Below are 20,696 nucleotides of genomic sequence, written 5' to 3' on the forward strand. Positions count from 1 at the left end.
CTTTTCAATATATGATAATTATCTGCTTTTCTTCTGCATTCATCTTTTGCATTACCTACCTGGATATTTAAGGAACTTTCAGAATGAGATTATATGTAACATTACCAGGTTACCCATTTTGACTTCTGAAGCCTGGAATCGCACTATTATCTGGCAAAATTTAACAACAGAACGACCACAAATCTAATCTCTGTTTCTATGAGTTTGTTCCTCTGAGAAACCCTATCTGAGTGAGATCATATGGTATTGGTGTTTCTCTGAGTTATATCACTTATCAAATACCTGCTAGGTCCATACTTGTCATAAGCAGCAGGATTACCTTCTTTTCTATGGCCAAATAGTATTCCATTGTATACAGACACAATTTCTTGATCCATTCATCTGCCTATAGACACGTAAATTGTTTCCCTATTTTCTTAAGAACAAAATTATTCATCCAGTAAATTAAAGCACACAGAACAGAGGGTAAAAGAATAAAAGTGTAATCACTATCCCCAGTCAGTTAAGAATGAAATATTATGTATTTATTCATTTTTTCAAATATTAAGAGTAGTTTATAATTAAAATCAGGTCAGAAGTTTGGCCAACAGATACAGTAAAATTTCTCTCTGAACCTTTGTCCAAGATGTTGTAGTAACTTGATGCTTTTATGAACTGTTCTCCCTTTGTTAAAATATAGAGTGGAACTATGGAACAAGAAAACAAAAAGGAAAAAGAAAATATAATCAGCCAAAAATAAACATTACAATGTATAAGAAACAGAAAAGAACCTAAAACTCTGGTTTTCCCAAAAAGCATACACCAGCAGCCCAGGGTTGGCTGGTGAAGAAACGGGGACACTCTCTGGTCTCGGGCAACAGCACTGGCGCCGTGTTTGACAGCAGGGGCTGGAGGGCCCTGCTGGTCAGTATGGAAAGACAGGAAGAAAAAGCACGTTGACCTCCACTCTGGGTTCTGGCTTTGAGGGAGGACACAGCGCCCGCCTCAGTGGGGACAGGCACTGAACCAGAAAGACCATGCTTGCCTGGCCTGTGGTGGCGCAGTGGATAGAGCGTTGACCTGGAATGCTGAGGTTACCGGTTCAAAACGCTGGGCTTGCCTGGTCAAGGCACATATGGTAGTTGATGCTTCCTGCTCCTCCCCCCTTCTCGCTCTCCCTCCTCTCTAAAAATGAACAAATAAAATCTTTAAAAAAATTTTTTTAAAGACCACAGCCTAGTGCCTAAATTTACAAAATCACTAGCATCACCTTGGAGCAGGAGCACCCTGTCTTCATTGTTGGGCCCTAGCCGAGAGCACACAGGGTAAGTAGTACTGGAGGCAGTTGGTGGCCATTAGTACAGCGAGAGCCACGTGGTAGAAGCAGAGATGGAACCAAAGGGCAGTGACAACAGCCATGGGCTCAGACTGCTCAGAATGCAGGCAGCAAACACAATGACCAGAATGTGCATTCACTTCCAAATGACAGTTTGTAAAACTGCCAAAGAATTTAAAGAAACTGTATTTGTGATGTTCAAAGAAAAAAAAAGGAATAAAATTTATTTAAAAAAAAATTTATTTAACAAGCAAATAAACAGCAGAGAACTAGAACCCCACTCCTCACTGGGATGGCCACTGCCAGAGAGAATGTTGGGGGCAGTGGCCCCACACCCCACCGCTACAACTACAAAACGTGGGTGATACAGACCTTAGGTTTGTAAAGACAGGAGCAAGAGAACAAACGAGTTGAAGTAGAACTTGAGAGGTTGGGAATTCTTACAAAATAAGCCAGAAATCTCCTGCTGATTGGTTCTCATGGGCAGTCTGCTGACTTGGGAGGCATACACTGATTTTAAGACTCAGGCTTGGCCCACCCCGACATGCCGCACCACAGGAATAAAACCAGCATGGTTTGCAGAGTTCGGTCATGTTTCTTTCAGAGCAGAATGCAAAAAAAATAGTGTCCCAACAAGAGGCTGATTTTTCCTATAGTACATTTGCTAAATTCTGGGTTGAGCTTTTCAAGAGTTGGGGAACTAAGCCAAGTGAGTCTCACCAGCATGTTTCCCACAGTCTGTGTGTTGCAGATAAAATTCTGCTCAAGGGAGGTGCTTGCTTTAAACTCAAACCAATCTCTCTCAACAGATCTGTTAGCATTTGAAGCTATAAAGGGGGAGAGGGGAGGACATAAAGAGTGAAACATAAATATAATCTTCATAAAATATCACGATGGTTGACTCTTTCACAGACCAGCAGCTGAGCCAGCAGCGGACCAACAGTTGAAAATACTGCTATATAGTATCTTCTTAACTTTTTAAGATTCTCTACCAATCATCCAACCAACCCTCAAATTCTATCAAATATATACAGATGACACTTGTCACTTTTATTTTCTAATATATCCCAGTATTAAGAATGGCATCTGGCGCATTCCTAGTATCCAGTGTGTATTTGGTAAGTCAAGGAATGAATGAATAAACCAAAACAGAATACAAAACTCACAAATACATACACAGGCCCTTGCCAGTTGGCTCAGCAGGAGAGGGTCAGCCTGGTGTGGAAGTCCCGGATTCAGTTCCCATCAAGGTACACAGGAGAAGCAACCATCTGCTTCTCCACCCTTTCCTCTCTCTGCTTCTGTCTCTCTCACTCTTCTCCCACAGCCATGGCTCATATGGTTTGAGCAAATTGGTCCCTGGCACTGAGGATGGCTCCATAGCCTCCCCTCAGGTGCTAAAAATGGCTCAATTGCCAAGCAGTGGAGCAGCAGTCCCAGATGGGCAGAGCACTGCGCACTGCCTCCTAGTGAGCTTGTTGGGTGGATCCCTGTCGGGGCACATGTGGAGTCTGTCTCTCTGCCTCCATGCCTCTCATTTAATATAAAAAAAAGAAAAAGAAATACATACATACATTTGTGTGTGTGTGTGTGTGCGCGCGCGCGCGCGCGTGCATATAGGTATGTCTTGCTGTGGCAGTATTATAAGTTATTGTGAAAGATGAGCCAGCCATTCAACACTCAACAAATGTTGCTGGATCAGGTAGAAAATAAGTTTTGAACTATTAAGATCCAAAAAGGCCAACCATAAAGGAAATCATACAGAAAAAGACTGATATATTTTACTATATTCATTTTTTGTACTTCAAAACAAAAATTTTCACAGTATGACAGTCTACAAGATCAGAGATTTTTAACATAATAAGATATGTACTACTTCATATTGACTTCACACAACATAAAGAACTTTGACAAAAGAGCAAGTATTGATGACCTAAAGTCAAGTCATGGCGACCCAAGTACACACTACTACTACAGTGTCAGCTGAAGTGATTTAAAGGGCAGTTTGGTCCTATTGCAGAGCTGAGAATGAATACACGCACCTGTCATCTAAAATTTCACTTGTAGGAATCAGTTTTCACTGTTCCTGGAATGTGACCACGAGGGCACCCAAACGTTCTTAGCAGCGCTGTTGTAAAGTTGAAAAGCTAACTACATCTTAAGTGAGTATCAACATGATAATAAATGAATCACAGCATAAAGAGTGGACTTATATACTACATACTAGTTAACGGAAACTGTGGATGCACAAGGAACAGCGCTGGTAAACATAGTCACAAAACGTGGCAGAACAGCTAGCCACATACCATTCATATGGAGCCGTGGTTTTCAATGTGTGGCCTGCGGATCACTAGGAGCTTCCAATACTCTGGACCCTTTCAGGGTCACAAAATAACTCGAATGTCATTTGCCATTTTTGCTCTTGTTCTCTCTCAAGAATAGAGTGGAGTTTTCCAGAGAATGCACGCAGAAGCAGATATGATAATCCACCTGTCTTTTTTAAGCCTAATATTTAAGTTTTACAAAATAGGTCTCAAGAATAAATTCAAAATGGATTAAAGACAAATGTTAGATGTGAAAATGTAAAAATCCTAGAAGAAAACATAGGCAACAAAATCTCAGACATTTGTCGCAGCAATATGTGTTTTCTGATGTATCTCCTTGGTCAAGGAAAACAAAAGAAAAAATAAATGGGGTTACATAAAACTACAGCAAAGAAAACCATCAACAAAATGAAAAGACAGCCCACTAAATGTGAGAACATATTTGCTGATATATCTGATAAGTGATTAATATCCCAAATCTATAAGGAACTTACAAAACTCAACACCAGTAAAGCCAAATAATCCAATTAAGAAAATAGGCAAAGGACCTGAATAGACACTTCTCCAAAGAGAACATACAGATAGCCAATGAATAAATGAAAAGATGTTCAACATCACTAATCATCAGAGAAATGCAAAACAAAACCACAAAGAGGCCCTGGCCGGTTGGCTCAGTGGTAGAGTGTTGGCTCAGCGTGTGGAAGTCCCGGGTTCGATTCCCAGCCAGGGCACATAGGAGAAGCACTGATCTGCTTCTCCACCCTTCCCCCTCTCCTTTCTCTCTCTCTCTCTCTCTCTTCTCCTCCCACAGCCAAGGCTCCATTGGAGCAAAGTTGGCCCGGGTGCTGAGGATGGCTCCATGGCCTCTGCCTCAGGTGCTAGAATGGCTCCAGTTGCAACAGAGCAATGCTCCATATGGGCAGAGCATCACACCCCAGTGGGCATGGGCATGCTGGGTGTATCTTGGTTGGGCATGCAGGAGTCTGTCTCTCTGCCTCCCCACCTCTTGCTCAGGAAAAAAAAAAAAAAAAAAAAAACCACAAAGAAATATTACCTCATACCTGTGAGATGGCTATCATCAATAAATCAACACCTGTTGGTGAGGATGTGGGGGAAAAAATAACCCTTGTGCACTACTGGTGGGACTGGTGCAGCCACTGTGTAAAACAATATTTAATCACTGCAGTGTTATTTACAATATTTATAATAACAGTGTTATTTACCATATTGTTATTTACAACAGCCAAGATTTGGAAGCAGCCCAAGTACCCTTCAATAGAGGAATGGATAAAAAAAAAAGCTGTGGTATGTTTACATGGAGGAATACTAGTCAGATGTGAAAAAGAAAAAAAAAAGGAAATCTTACCTTTTGTGACAGCATGGGTGGACCTGGGGAGTATTATGCTAAGTTAAAGAAGCCAGTCACTTCCTGTGGAATCTAATGAACAAAATAAACTAACAAACAAAATGGAACCAGACTCATACATACAGAGAACAGACTGACAGCTGTCAGAGGGGTGGGGGTTGGGGGCTGGGTGAAAATATGAAGGGATGAAGCAAAGAAATAAAAAGCTCATAGATAAATGGGGTGACAGATATGTAGTGATGTATTATGCAGTGGTACTCCTGAAACCTAAGTCATTTTATTAACCAAAGTCATCCCAATAAATTCAAATTAAAAGAAAAAATAAAAAAATAATAAAACAATGCCACTCTTTTAAGTATTTTTTGTTTCAGACAATATATTTATTCATTAAAATGGTATTTATGTTAATATGTAATAGGTTTATTATTAAATATATATTAATACGTATTTTTTAATTTAGCTCTTTAAATTTCAAATAAGCAAGTATTTTATAGATAACACCCACATAAACAAAAGTTCTCTGAAGTCCTATATAGTTTTTAAGAGTATAAATGGGATGTGGAATAAAAAGGTTTGAGAACTGCTGATACAGAATCAGAAAGTATACAAAATTAAGAGAGGACCTCAAGTGTGTGTGTAAACATACACGTCTGGCTATGTGGTCAAACTGCGGAGACTATCAAACTACCAAACATAAATTTACAGGAGGGGCCCCTGGAAGGTGTGAGCAGATCAGAATTGGGCAGAGATACCTGGGGAGCTTCCGATGTGGATTATTTTTCTTTAAAACAAAAAAGAAAATCAGACTTAAAGTAAATGTGGCAAAATGGGTACATGCATGTGTGTTTTCCTATTTATTTACTTTCCTGCATAGCTGCAACACTTGGAGGGTAGCAGCAATTTATACACCCCACAGATTTTTCTCTCCGGTTTCTTGCCCTTTGTTGCCATCGCTTCTCCCTTCCAGTTCCCTTGGGACCCAAGGGTTTGTCAGTGGCTTGTCTCTGTAAAGCACCAATTTAACAGATTCACTGAGACTTGAGCTACAAAGGTTTGTTTCTCCTTTCTAAGTGAATATGAATTTTAAATAACAAAATACAAATGATCAATGTGACAAACCCTAATGTTTTAAATGACAATATAGTTATTTGCTAATTCAAGAAATAGTTGCTGAGTCTCTCCTATATTCTAAACCCTGGAGATATGAGGTCATTCCAGAGTAGGCAGGAAGTCAAACTAAACAACTGCAGAAAAGAACTCCAGACATGAAAGATGCTGACAATTAAGAAAGAAACCAACCATGTATAATGGTGTGATTTAAGCAGGTGACCCGGTAGGGAGTCTTTTAAAGACTCAATGGACTGGCGAAGCTCTCTGGGGTGACATTACGTTGATACACCTAAGTGGTACCAGCCCAAGTAAGCAGACAAAGCTCTGCTGGCCAGAAATGGACCTGTTTCAGAACCCCATGAGGGCACGGAGGAATAGCAGTGAGCAAGGGTGGAAGCCGCCCTAGCTGAGGCCAACAAAGGCCAGGCAAGGGCTGGACAATGTAGCGCTCAGACTTCATTCTGACCATTCTGACGGCAGTGAGAAGCTGTGGGCAGGTGTTTAGAACAGGAGGTATCATGATCTGATACTCTGGCTGTACGGTGAAGGACACAATAGCACAGGACCAGTCTGGAGCCACTGAGCAGTCTCAGCACCAGATGAGGGGCAGCCGCGTGGAGGTGGAGAAAGTAGAGGCATCTGCTTCACCTCGGACAGAACACAGCCGGAATGAGTGAGATCGAGGAATCGAAGACTGCGAGATATTTGATGAAAATTAATGACTTCCTATTTAAAACACTATTTCCTTCGTTTGTATACGGTTAGCTATTTTCCCATCATTGGTGTGTCACAGACCACTCCAAAACCCAGTGGCTTAGCCCAAAATAACAGCCACTCCCACTTCCTCCCGTGCCTGTGTGTTGATCTGTTCTGGACCTGGAGTCACACTGCGGGTTGGTCCACCTGGTCCGCATCTTTCCTTCTCCTGGAACCAACAGGCTCAGCAGAGCAGGGCCCTCCAGAGAGGGCAGCCCAGGGGACAGGCCCAGCCATTCCTGTGGTGGTGCTCGTCTGCTGACATCCCATTGGCCAAAGCACACCACGTGGTGGGCCACACCCCCACGCAGAGCAGCGCACCTTCCCCAGCAGGATCCTTTGCGCAGGCGCGGGAGGGGAGGAGCACAGCACACTCAAAATGTACAGCGGATTCTGCAGGATCAGATCCTGAGTCAGAATTGTGAAAGGTCACCGGCTTCTGCAAGGCTACAGATCGTTCAGGATCGCCACAGGGAAGACATAATATAACTGAGGCTTTTTCTCGGCCTCAGTAGCTCCCACATCTACACATGTGGTATGGTCGGAGATCATTAGATCAACCAGAGTAAAGACAGGCCTGCAACCAGAATACACTTCAAAGATTTTTAAGGGCAGAAAAATAACTTATTTTACTTCATAAAATCAAATTATTTTACATATTGTATAAAAATCATTTCAATTTTTTTAAGAAAGCAAAATTGCTGAAAAAGAAATTGGAGGGCCAAAAATCAACAATCTGCAACATCTATAACAAATAAAAGGTCAGGTCCTTCCTATGTAGGCGAGTTCTTACTAAATGGTAAGAAAAATAAGATTCTTTAGTCATCTCTCTTATCAGCATTAACACTAACTCATGTGCTTAAAAATATTTCTTGAAAGAAGAAACAAGCTTAATGTGCTTTGATGAGTTTGGAAACGTAATATATATACTTTAGATGGCCCAGAACCAAACTATCAAGAGCGCTCCAAGCTGAGAAATCTGAACGTGTGGAGATGACCACAGGCTCAGAGGCATGACAGAAAGAAAGCACTGCTTCACGTGGTTGACTGGTCAACAGTGACCACTGCAGATGAGAACAGAGGGGCCAATGTCAAGTCGACCAACTAGGAGTATGTGTATAAAAATTCTAGACTAGGGTAAAAGAATTCAGGAAACATTCCAAGAAAAAAGTTCAATACCATAAAATAAAATAGGATAGAGAACAGAGGACACCCTACACTGGCCCAGGGCAGTGCTTCTCAGACTCAACGTGCCAGGGACCCACTTGGGGCCTAAGCTGCAGAGTCCGAGTGAGTGGACCTGGCAATCTACATTTCTAATGACCTCACAGGTGTTGCCAATATCATTGATCTTAGGATCACACTTTTAAGCCGAAAAGGTCTAAGAAATAAGAATAATTATGGAACAACTTAGATAACCAGTTTTCCCAGAATTCCAGATACTGATCAAGCTTCCCATGACACACCTTTTATCATCCGGTGTCCTTCTTTCTTAGCACTGACAAAAGCTGCGAATTACATTGACTTTTGTGTTTATTTGTCCAATGTCTTCTCCCCACTTAATTCAGTGTCCTGCTTGGCTCACCCTGCTAGCCTGTCACTCAGCGCAGATCTGGCACAGGGCTGGCACTGGAGATTTAAGCGAGGAATGAATGAGTCAGGGAACAGCGATGTGAAAGGGATGTGTTCTGAACACTGGAAGGTATGTGAGGGACACTCCAGTAAAAGACAGGTATCGATCAGAGTGAAAATAAAAGCTGTTGATGCAGATTTGATTGCTATCTTATTAGATACAAGGGTTGGTATCCATGTAAATAAATACAATATTTGAAGAAATAGTATTAGAAGAGAAGATGGATGAAGTAAGCTTGTTGGACAAACACCCAGGCCCCATCTAGAGGAACAGCCACCAAAGAATATATACTACTCACAAAAATTAGGGGGTATTTCAAAATGAATATGAAGCAATAAAATATCCCCTAATTTTTGTGAGCAGAATAGTTGGGGAGGGGGTTCCAGAAATGAAAAGTAATTCTAAAATACATCATCTAAGGCTAAAGATAGATTGAGCAGTGAGTTCAGAAGCTACGATCCCTAAACAACTTTCTGTGACCGTGGAGAGAAGTCAGACATCAGTAAGGCGGGGAAAATAAGGCAGCGAGGAAGAGGCCCTTCATACACACACTGGAGATAATATGAGGCCATATATAGGGGGAGGTAAAAACACAGTGCTGCTTTTTTCAGAGGAATAGGAAATGTGTTCGCGTTTGAAAACGCCCATCCGAACCAGGCTGGGATATAGACACGTATGAAATGGTCTCAGGAACAGAGGAACAGAGAATGATGTAGGGCCATCTGATTACCTTCTCAACCAGATCACATTCAAAGGAAGGAGAACCTAATATTGTTTAAACTTGGAAGGAAGGGAGGGAGGGAGAGAAAGAAAGACCAAAAATCTGGATATATATGTGAAATTTCCTGAATTGGGTAAAAAAACAATCAATCTGTAGAGTACCACTTTACTCTCTCTGGTCTAAAAAAGAAAAAAAATCTGAGTTATCAAGAAGTACTTAAATAAAATGATGGCCCAGCAAAACTAAGGATGTGGCTGACATTAAACAGTATAAATATGGAATGATATGCCAGTATTAGGCAGAAGTGATTCCAGGTTGAAGACCGGCTGGGCAGAGGACAGAGCACCAGGAACCCAAGGAAGTGCCCTGAGACAGGAAGTGGGACAGAGAAAGCTCACATAGAGTATGAAGGAAATGTCTTAGGAAGAGAAAGTACTGTTAAAAGTTGGAAACAAAAGACATTTCAGTGAAAAGTGACAATCTTAGATGAAAGGGAATGTAGACTTTTGATTATGAAATTATATTTATTCACTGATTTTATTCAAAATGTGAACAGTAAAGACACTTTTTTTTTTCTGAAGCTGGAAACGGGGAGGCAGTCAGACAGACTCCCGCATGCGCCCGACCGGGATCCACCCGGCATGCCCACCAGGGGGCGATGCTCTGCCCATCCGGGGCGTCGCTCTGTTGCAACCAGAGCCACTCTAGCGCCTAGGGCAGAGGCCAAGGAGTCATCCCCAGCGCCTGGGCCATCTTTTGCTCCAATGGAGCCTCGGCTGCGGGAGGAGAAGAGAGAGACAGAGAGGAAGGAGAGGGGGGAGGGGTGGAGAAGCAGATGGGCGCTTCTCCTGTGTGCCCTGGCCGGGAATCGAACCTGGGCCTTCCGCACGCCAGGCCGACGCTCTACCACTGAGCCAACCGGCCAGGGCCAGTAAAGACACTTTTATAAGGTCTTTTAATCTGACAATACTTAAGAATGGATAATGACACATATCTTAAATAATATTATTTGTTTATACAAGACAGATAATGGAAAGGGAACATTTTGCCTTGAAAATTCCCCACAACTGAGGGTAAGAAGGAAGCACAGTGCCAGTCCCACTGTGTTCTTTAGCTCTTTACTGAGTTCGCCAACTCTCCCTGGAGCCAGTTCAGACAGAAGACATCTGGCCACTTAAAACTATCTGGACCAGTGCCACATACATACATGCTAAAGAGCAGACAGCAGGTTAATAAATTAATAATCACTACACCAGTCTGGTCTGCATTTAAAGCTGACCCAAATGACAAAACATTTCAATTTCCTTTAATATGCATGGACTTCAGCTGTCTTTCAATTAGATTTAAACATATTCTAGATAGGTAAGTAGCATTATTCAGTCATTCAAATGATAATCATTTAGCAATTACTATGTGAAAAGTGCTGTTCAAAGCAATATGGTAAATATAAAAAACCAGTCATGAATAATGTCATGAAGAAGCATATGCCTAATAGAAGAGATAACTGAAGCTATATGTATAAAGTAGTTATACAAGAGAAGCTAAAACCAAAAAGAAACACATGCAGAGCTAGAAATGTTCAAGGAGAAGTAGATAGATAAAACTAAGAAAGATTCTACTATCTAAGGATTCCTGTTCAAAATAAAAAACAAAGGTCAGAGTTCAAACTTCCTGTTTCCAATCTTAAGGAGCCATTGTTACCTTTAATAATTTACACAGCTTTTCTGCTAAACTCTCCAAGTTTAGAACCATTCAACCTTAATCCTTCCACACAATATTATTCCATTTACATTTAATTTGTGGTAACCTTTAAGATGTTTAATGAACTCCTATCAACATCACACAGAATAAAACCTTTTTACTCGACATGGGGAAAATTGGTACCTGGAAAAATCACACCTGACCTTGCAGATTGTTAAACAAATAAAAGTTAGGAATGATATCCACCACTGGAACAAAGGCTTTTATTTACCACATCCACCTAAATCTCCAGAAAGACCCTTGTGTTCAAGGTCTGTGGTAAGAGGGACAGCAGGGTCAGAAAGGAGTTTCTGGTTGGATGAAACAAATGGCCATTTCAGTTGTTCCTGTAAACCAGGCACAAGACCCACAACCACTGCCCCATCCCCCCTTGGTCTGTTATAATGAGCTACTTTGATATCCACCTTCCTCCAAATACTGTTAACTCCTTGAAAACAAAATGATCTTCTTTTACCAATTGTCTACCTATTGAATTATATCTATTCCTGCCTAAACAAAATACATTCTGATTAAAATTCTCAAAAGGACCTATTTCCCACTCAGTCACACTCATTAATAGAGCCTACAATAAAACTTGACTATTTGTTCACAAGCAGAGACCTAGTTCATCTAATACCACAGACCATGCAAAACTGTCTTAACTTTGAATTGTGTTCTCATTTGCCCACAGTTATAGTAGAGCTTCAAGGTCATAGAGGAAGTATGTATGTAATGAATTCACAGAAACAATTGTTCCAATACCGAAATTACCTAATTTATTTAGTATTTAAGTACTTTAAAGATTAAAAAAACAAGTGACCTAGGTTTTTGAAAGATCCAGTAGGAGATTAAGTTAGAGTACCACCATGGTCCAAGTAGAAAGACTAGGTTTTCTCTAGCAAAATGTAGAGTGGGAATACAAAGTGTTCCTGTAGTTAGCTCCCTCTGTCAATCAGATAAACAGTACTGGTGTGGATTTTACACACAACTCCAGTCGTGTGTAATTGGAACTTATTTCTCTCTAATTAGTTGATAACTAAAATTTGCACAGGAAAAAAAGAGTAAGTTCATTTGAGTAGAAGGATCTTTTTCAGGAAAACCTGTAATACTGTGGATAAAGATCTGCTCAGGGTCAGAATCTTTGCAGAAAAAGCATTAAGTCACGAGGAGGAAGAGTTGTTTATAGACAGAGACTTGAAGCCTCTTATAAAGTAAAATTTTATATTAAAGACTACATTATTGATTCTCTACAGAGCGATTCCTTTTGAACACTGTCCATCAAACCTGGCATCTCCTAGTTGTGCCACAGGCATAACTAGCAGATTTCCTCACTGATTTAAGAATGATATCATAGTTATAACCCAGACTTTGAAGGCTAGCAGCAAAAAGAGAATAGATTTGACCTGAGTTTTACTGGATGGCACTTACACATTTAAAGTTCTACGAGACTATCACCCCTTTCAAAGACACTACCTTTTAATAAACCCCTCACCTGTTTGAATTCTATACCACTATTCTTATTGATCATTCCAGACCTACCACTTGTCACGTATACGGGTGACCTGAAAACTACACTCAAGCCACAACTGCGACACACTTCTGTTCTACACAAACTTCAAAACTATTCTTCTTCCCCTAAGTCCTCCAAATCCAAAGAATCTCTGTGATTACAAACCTGTAAACATACCCTTGTCTTTCAAATCCCAGCTCTGCCCTTGACTAGCCTGTCCACTTGGACAAATTACTTAGGCTCTCTGTGCTTGTTTCCTCATCTGTGAAATGGAATTAGTAATCCTCCCTCCCTCAAAGGACTGTTACGAAGATTAAATGATTTACTATTGGCAAAATACTCAGAACAGTGACTCACACCAAGTACTTGCTACTATTATTATTTTCAATATACACCAAAATTCAGAGATTTCATACCATTAGATCTGAGGACTTAAAAAGAACAAAATCACTTTCAAAGCAATTCAACTCCTGCTCAGATGACTCCGAGAAACAGTCCCACAGACAGAGCCCACACACAGACACACTCACAATAACCCTCAGTGCAGAGTACACCTGCATCTTCTGGGAAACCAACTCGCCTGCAAAGAACTATATACTGCGTGGGATAGAAGTGTGTGACGGAATGACTAAAGCAGTAGTGAACAACAGCAAGCACAAAATAGCAATTTGTCTCCTCTTACACCGAGCAGAGTGCTGATATGCAAAAAATGCTTTTCAAGGAATCATTTTTTTCCAAACATTTTGAATCTGGTAACCACTCCGAAAAACAACTTAAATCACTTCCAAGACCAATCCTTTTACAATGGAAAAATGCTTAATTGAGATGAGAATTATTTTTATATCATTTCCTAAAAGTACTAAGGTGATGCCAAATTTTCATTATATTATAAAGATAACAAATTTCAAAATATCGCTCTATTTTCATTTACTTGATAGGTGAATACATCCCAAAACACAAATTTTCTTCAGATTCTCTATGGCCAATGGTCTCTTTAAAAAGAGAACTTCTCTTATTTAAAGGACTAATACTATAACCAAAAAAGATAGTTGATTCTATAAATTTAGAATTCCTCTAAAATTCAGGGCCACTTATAGTTTGTCTTTCCTAAAAATACAGCCTGATTTCCAGGTAGCTAAATGTTCTTCTCTACCATAAGGATGGATATCCCTTACCAATTATGAGTAATATTAGAAAAGAAAATAAGTAATTGGCATAAATTTGAAAAATAATTTGTTTCTACAGTGCTTCAAAATCTTTTAAACCATACCCTGTGCAAACAAAGTTTACATTTTGTCTCTTTCAACATTCAAATAAACAGGTTTATTCACAACCACAGGTTACCCTCTCCCCCACTGGCAGCAGCGGTACAGGTACCCCACCCACAAAGTTAAAAAACAATCAAAACCCATTTTAAGTTTTGCATAGAAACTGGAACACTGTGATATTCTTACTGTTACCTTTTAAATGCTTCAGCTGGGTTCCTCTCACATTCCCCAGGTTGTAAGAGGCTTTGGACTGCTGGGTCCCTTAGCTTGTCCTCATATCCCTGGAGAAGTCCACTGTGGCAGATCTGGGCGACAAGACCTCTAATAAACCCTCCAACACACAGCGTGTCCGAGTCCTGGGCCTTGCAGAAGTGAAAGGCCAGGGCCTGGCGATGTAAACCTCTCTGCAGGCCTGCAGGCGAGCTTGGCCACAGGAGCTCAGTACACAGGGCGGTCTTCCCACTGCCAGGCCCTCCTACCAGCAGCACACCCCAGGCAGCTCCCTTTCCGGAGGCAACACTAGCATGACTCCCAGAATTCATTAAGAGGGGCAGTGTGTTGACAGCGCTGTTGCAGCAGTTAGTTTTCTCCTGGAGGCAGTGCTGAAGCTTGTGGAAAACCCACTCCCTACAGTAAAACTGCTTCCCCTGCAGTAAACTCGTTTGAGCCATTTTGCAGACTTTCTCTTCCCAAGGATTAGTCATAATAGATTTCTTCTGCTCAAGTCTGGCTAAAATCAGGATGCATCAACACAGGTCTCTCCAGCCATGAGGCTGTCACTTGCATATGAGGTTGACTTTGATGGGTAACCAATTCCAATAAAATTCAACAGCCACAGAGTGCATTTGTCAACAGAACTGCATGACTTTATTTGGCTCCTTACTCTTAATTATCAGTGGCAACTGTATCAGTTTAATTGTTGAACTGGTGAACAACTGCCTGGTTCCCAGGCTCTGCAGCACTTTTTCTAGATCTTGATGGGTCACATACATCCGTGGTTACAGTTGGAGTTTATGTGATTGTGGAACTTTCAAGTATGCAGATGAGACAGTACATCTGGGACACTAGAGAGAAAGCCGTCTCTCAACTTGTACCAAAGGCTCCTCCAAATTCCAAGCGTTAATTCTGTATCTGAAAGTTAGATCAGAGAAGGTGTCCATTACAGTAAATGTTATGAGAGATTCCACTGATACAGTAGGTAGGTAGCTCTATACTTCTTGTTGAAGGACAGCCCCTCAAAAGTGAAGGGCTTACCACTTCCAGGCGTATGGACCACTGCCAGGGAGACAACTGTTAGACTATGGTCTCATTGGGCAGAAATGACAAGACACTGTTAACACCTCTTAATTCAAAGCATTCATAAAATGCGTGTCTCATGACAGATTCTTAACAGGTTCTATCAGATGTCCGGGTAATCAACAATTCCCACAAGCAACCGAAATGAAACTGACAAAAACATCTTAGTGCAAAAAATATATCAATATATGTTAAAAAGTTATCAAAGAATATGATTTACCATCTATTTCATGTTCAAAAACCCACATACTTCATTTTTGGCACTTTCAGAAAGTTGGACCCTTCCCCTAAAATCCTGATTACATTTTTCTTTCTCTATTTTTCTCCATCCATGGTTATGCTTTCCCAAAGAGCTACCTTTTAATCAACTCACCCTAGATTTTTAAAACGTCAACTGTTGAAAGGGAAAAGAGACGAGGTGCCGGTACAGTAAGACCCTGAAGCACCTAACCAGAACGATCTTGATTTTTACACTAGAGCTCCGGAGAACAGCGCCGACTAAGGAAGCTCTGGAACTGGCCCAGTCCAGACAGTCCCAAAGACTCTGTTTCCGCGACGAGCCACGCTTCTTTGTTGATAGTGTGCAAAAACCTAGGGGATGATTCCAAGGGCGGAGGCTGGATGCCAAGGGGTTAAAGAAAAAGGAAAAATAAATAAAAGGTGGGGAGGCGGAGGTTGATCTCACATGAATGATCAATCCAAACACAAGTACAACGTGAATCCTTCCTTGCCGTGCGCCAAAGGGGGAGGTTTTGGGTAGGGGGCGAGGGGTGCAATCTGCTCCCGGGGCCGGGGCCAGGCTGCCGGGGACGGTTCCTTCCGAGGCCGCAAAGGGAGAAGGAGGGAGCAGCCCTCGGCGCCGGCGGGCGTCCGCCGACAGTTCCAGCCGCCGATTTCAGCTGATAGACAAAAGGCATTCCGGCATCCCCGGCAACAGGGCCGCCTCGGCGGGGGCAGCCCCACGGAGCCCCTGGGGGGCCGCCTCGGAAGGGCCGCGTAAAGAGGGGCAGCCCCCGCACCTAGGTCTTCCCTCGCCCGGGTGGGAACGCCCCGCCAGCCCGCCCCGCCCCGGCACTGGGGTGTGTCTTTGGAAGGGGGAGGGGTGCCCGACGTCCTTGCCAATCCCGGCCGAGGGGTCGCCTCCGGGTCTGCGCCCTGCTCCGCTCCGTGGCCCCCACCCCGCGCGCCGGATCGCGCCCCCGCCCGGCCCTCGCCCTCGCCCTCGCCCTCGGCGGTCCCGGCGTGGAGAGAGAGCGCGTGGGCGGCTCGGGTCCGCGCCGCGGCCGCAGCCCCCGGGCTCCCACCGCCGCCACCGCCCCAGTTACCTCGGCCGCCTCCGAATCTCAGCCCGAGACACTAGCTCCGCGGAGGCGCCGCCGTCGCCAGCGCTCCCGGGACTCCCGCTGCAGCCGCCGGCTCCGCCCGGCTCCACGCGCGACTCCAGCCCTCTATTCTCCGCGTGGACCCTGGCAACTGCCAGGTCCAGCTGCCCGGGCAGCCCAGGTCGCACTTCTCCCAGCCCCCACCGGCCGGCCGCCGCCGCCGCCGCCGCCGCCAGGGCAGTGACTGTCTCAAGCAGCCCCGGACCGGCCGGCTCCGCCCCGCCCACTCGCGGCCCCGCCCCACTCACGGCCCCGCCCTCCAGCACAGGCCCGCCCCCTGCCCGGCCCGCAGCCTTTCTTCGCCGCCGGCTCCGCCCCCTGCCCCTCCCCCACAGCGCGGCCGGGTGGCCGCCGGTGCCGGGGCTTGTGTGGCCGCTTGGGACCCGCTGGCCGCACCGCCGGGAGACCTTCCTCGGGGCGGCCTCGGGGCCCCGCCTCTCCCGGGGCGGAGGCTGCGTTCTCACGTCCCCGTGCTCACGCGAGTCGCTGCTCCCACCCACCCCGTCACCGTTCGGCCCTGAGCTTCCTTTGTCTTCCAGACCCAAGGGACTCCCTGGCTTTGGGGGCCCCGTCAGCTCGTAGGGGGGGCGGCTGGGCTACGAGAGATGCCCCCGCTGCCTCTCCCTTAACCTCCTAGCCCCAAAGGGCCGCTCCAGACCCGTCCTCCTGCACTCGGGGTTCCCTTTCAGTCCCTTAAATCCGGTGATTCTTGTATCTTCTCAACCTGGGACTAGAGGAGGAGAGCAGGAGATGGGAAGAATGTCTTGAAATAAAAAGAGCGGGGGGGGGGGGGGGGGGGTGCAGGGCGGCGTTCGCACCGCCGCAGGGAGAGGACAAGGCCTCCGCCAGAGGGAGGCTGAAAGCCGTCCGGGTCTCAGCCATTCCTGGACAGTTGGATGACTTCCAGGGGCCACTGTAGGGGAGAAAGTCCATGGTAGAGGTCAGAAGGTCGAGTCGGGTTCTGCCCTGGGGGGCCTGACCACGGGCAGGGGCTGTTGAGTGAGGCCAGTTGTTTGCACTCCCGTGGACTCGAATTGTTTAGATTTACGACTTCTGCTGGAAAAGTAAATGTACTTACTGTCAACGGGTCGAATGGAAAATGTACTATCTATTACTTTATTATTTATGCTAAAACTGCGCTCTCCCCACCTCCCATTCACCACTAATTTGAATATGTTTATTTCCCAAATATTAAGCCAATTTCCTATGGTTCTAGGAATTTCAAAGTAGAGTCTCACTGTAGTCTCAGTAGAGTTAAGTGTGAACTTAACTAGACAAACGGATAACGAAGTGGGTAGTGTTGTGCCTGCTCTTCCATTCTCTTGACTCCCGTCCTATCCACGGCATTGGAGGATCCTCGATCTTAATATTTCACTTATTCATTTACTGTGAATTCTGAGGTTCTTTTCCAAAACACAAGCAGAAAAGGCGGAATAGTATAAGTTCTCTAGAATAAAAGTAGTGGACATAGATCTTTAAAATCTAACAGTTTTGTTTGCATAAAGAATTTAGTAGATTTTTTTAAGGTTTATTTTATTGATTTTAGAGAGAGGAAGGGAAAGAGCAAGAGAGAGACAAGAACACTGATCTGTTCCTGTATGTGTCCTGACCAGGTATCAAACTGGTCACCTCTGCATTTCCAGACAATTCTCTAACCACCTGAGCTGTCCCACCAGGGCCCAAGTATTGAATAGATATTTATGGAGCTAGCTTGTATGAGATTGGGTAGTTGTTGATTCCTTCAGGTTCCTGACTGTAAAATTTTGTTTCAGGGGAAAAAGCTTAAGAAATATATGCATTATTTCCATATTATCATTCCCATTAAACTATTTGCCAAAATGATCATCAAAATAATTGCTTCCCAATAGAAAGAAGTTACAGAAAACTTCTGGGTTAGAGGGTCTATATTTTTTTATGGTAACTAACCATCATGGGATGCTGTTTTAAATACAGTAACATCAGCCATAGATAAGCTGTAATTTATCTTCAGACTCCTTTAGAATTCTTGTTTTGTTGTAAAGTTTATTTCATATTTTAATTTAAGGGCTTTCCGTTTTCCCTAGTTCGTTGTCTGTAAGGTAGGATCATCGTTGCTACATTAGGAGGTTCCTGCTTTAAGAAAGGGTGGTCTGGGTCAGTCACCATATACAGCGGCCTGGGCTGAGCCCTGCACAGCGGCAGGTGACCCCATTCAAAATGGACTGTGATGCACTTCACAGACTGGAGTGTGTCAGGTAGCGTGTGCAGGGCACGACTAACAAAACCCACTTCCCACAATTTGATACGTAAGGGTTTGTTTCTCTTACGTAATGAAAAGCTGGATGGCATGGCTTGCATAGACTTACTGTGCCCTCAGGCCTCCCCTCCTACCTTTCAGACAGCAATAGAGCAGAACAGCTATCCCTTGCACAACTGGCTGCCTCACCTGGGGAAACTGAACAAGGATTTAGGCCTATGCGCCCCTGTGTTGATAAAACGATCCTGGACATTTGGACTTTTTCAAAGACGACAAAATCTGTATATACTTTTTATTTAATAAAAATTCAAAAATATTTTTAATTACAAAAATCTTGTAAAATATTACCCTTTTTGAAAAACAACAGCACCACCTTTTGACTTAGTAATAGAAGAAAAATATCATTTAAATGTTGGCAAGAGCCTTTTCTGGCACATTGGCCTAAAAGGCTCTGTAGTAAAGAGAAAAGAAAGTTAAACTTGCTTTTCACCTCTCAGTCGGCTTTTTGTGAGCTATTAGATTTTCGGTGTGTCAGTTATCTGTCTGTTGTTACATCGTCAAGCATAACCTAAAGCTTAGTGACTCAGAGCAGCACTGATTTGTAGTTTGTCCCAATTGCGTGGACTGACCGGTGGTTCTGGGTGGTCTCCCCTGCACTCCCTCCTGCACTTGCATTCAGCTGGATTCTCTCCCATGTCCGGGTCGCAGTCTAGGTTGGCTGCAAAGATTGGGGTGTATGTGCCTGCTCCCCACAGCGTCCTAACATCAAGATGGCGGACTGCAGAGCCTCCTGAAGTGTTGCTCTGGAACTCACCCCCGGGCAAGTCTGCCAAGTTTTGCAGGTCATAGCAGTTCACAAGGACAGGCCAGATGCAAGGGGTGAGAGAGGCTCCGCCTCTTGATGGAATGTGCTACAAAATATTATGGTCATGTCTTTTAAGTACCACAAATGGAAACCTTGGAGAATTTGACAGATAATTTAAACTCTCTACCAGAAAAAAGAAAATGCAAACATACACAAAGTCTGTGTTATTATAAAGGAATAATGCCCTTCTATGTCACAGGACTACAGAATCAGAAACTCTAACCTGAACAACTTCCCCTAAATTCAGTCAGCCACTAATGTGGATAAATAGGAATACAGTCCAAATATATGTAAATGTATAAAATTTATACATCTATAGAATTCTAAATTAACTAGTGTGTACTGAAATGTACATACATCAACATGAACATTTTTCAAAAAAATTCTCACTTAATAACTGACATCCATAATATCGTCTCAAAATATATTTCTTATTTAATGTATCTTTGCAATGTTAACAAATATTATACTACATGGTAGTAGTTTAATTTGGCTAAATTCCACTTAAAATGAATGAAGTCTATTTTATTACTTGTATTTGTGTATATACACTTATTATTTGCTTCCATAAGAATTTAGAAATGTCACTTCAGTGAGTGCCTGGCATTTCAGTCTGTAATCTGTCATTGATAAGATAAAAGCAAGACTTTCAGATATGTACACGGGTTGCATAAAGGAAACCCTCATAGGGTTCCTGGAATTTGAGAACAAGGTGCTCCCATTTAAGAGCCGGAGCCGGAGGCTGGAGAGAGGAAAATCTCTTGGAAAATCTCAAAGTCCACTCTCAGATCTAGGCTGAAAGGATTCTTGAAAAGTTTGCAGACAGCAGTGTGGGGAGTGCAGGAGGGAAAAGAGGTGGGTTGTGGGGGTGGAAGAAGTAGAGGGGGACAGTCGGTGATGGAGGGAGACTGGACTTGGGGTGGTGAACACACTGCAGTGTACAGATGATGTGTTATGGTAGAATTGTGCACCTGAAATCTGTCTAATTTTATTAACCAATATCACCTCAATAAATTCAATTAAAAAATTTTAAGTCATTGTAGGGAGTTTGTATCAGAATCAAAGCCCACAAATTATACTGTGAATTGAAATGGAAAATCCTACTTTGAAGGGTGTGGTGCTCCATTGCTGACTGAAGATGGGTGGGCCATCTGCAAGGAACCGGGAGGAGCCA

At 43.3% G+C, this 20,696-nt stretch overlaps 1 protein-coding gene across 6 annotated transcripts in view; it reads right to left on the bottom strand.

The window, feature by feature from the left end:
• Positions 1 to 16,632, bottom strand: part of ANKRD50 (ankyrin repeat domain containing 50) — a 30,753-nt gene extending 14,121 nt beyond the window's left edge. For 2 of the 6 annotated variants that reach the window (XM_066384924.1, XM_066384933.1), the window contains exons 1-2: positions 16,365 to 16,632; positions 13,936 to 14,874 (exon numbers count right to left, since the gene is read on the bottom strand). In XM_066384924.1, coding sequence (XP_066241021.1) covers positions 13,936 to 14,447 — 512 coding nt within the window. In that variant the 5' untranslated portion in view covers positions 14,448 to 14,874; positions 16,365 to 16,632. Of the gene's footprint in view, positions 1 to 13,935; positions 14,875 to 15,412; positions 15,657 to 15,724; positions 16,037 to 16,364 lie in introns of those variants that run through there. The other 4 variants (XM_066384942.1, XM_066384960.1, XM_066384951.1 and 1 more) reach the window with 4 other exon arrangements.
• Positions 16,633 to 20,696: the final 4,064 nt, after the last annotated feature.

The sequence above is a fragment of the Saccopteryx leptura genome, chromosome 1 (assembly GCF_036850995.1).
Source record: "Saccopteryx leptura isolate mSacLep1 chromosome 1, mSacLep1_pri_phased_curated, whole genome shotgun sequence".
Lineage (NCBI taxonomy): Eukaryota > Metazoa > Chordata > Mammalia > Chiroptera > Emballonuridae > Saccopteryx > Saccopteryx leptura.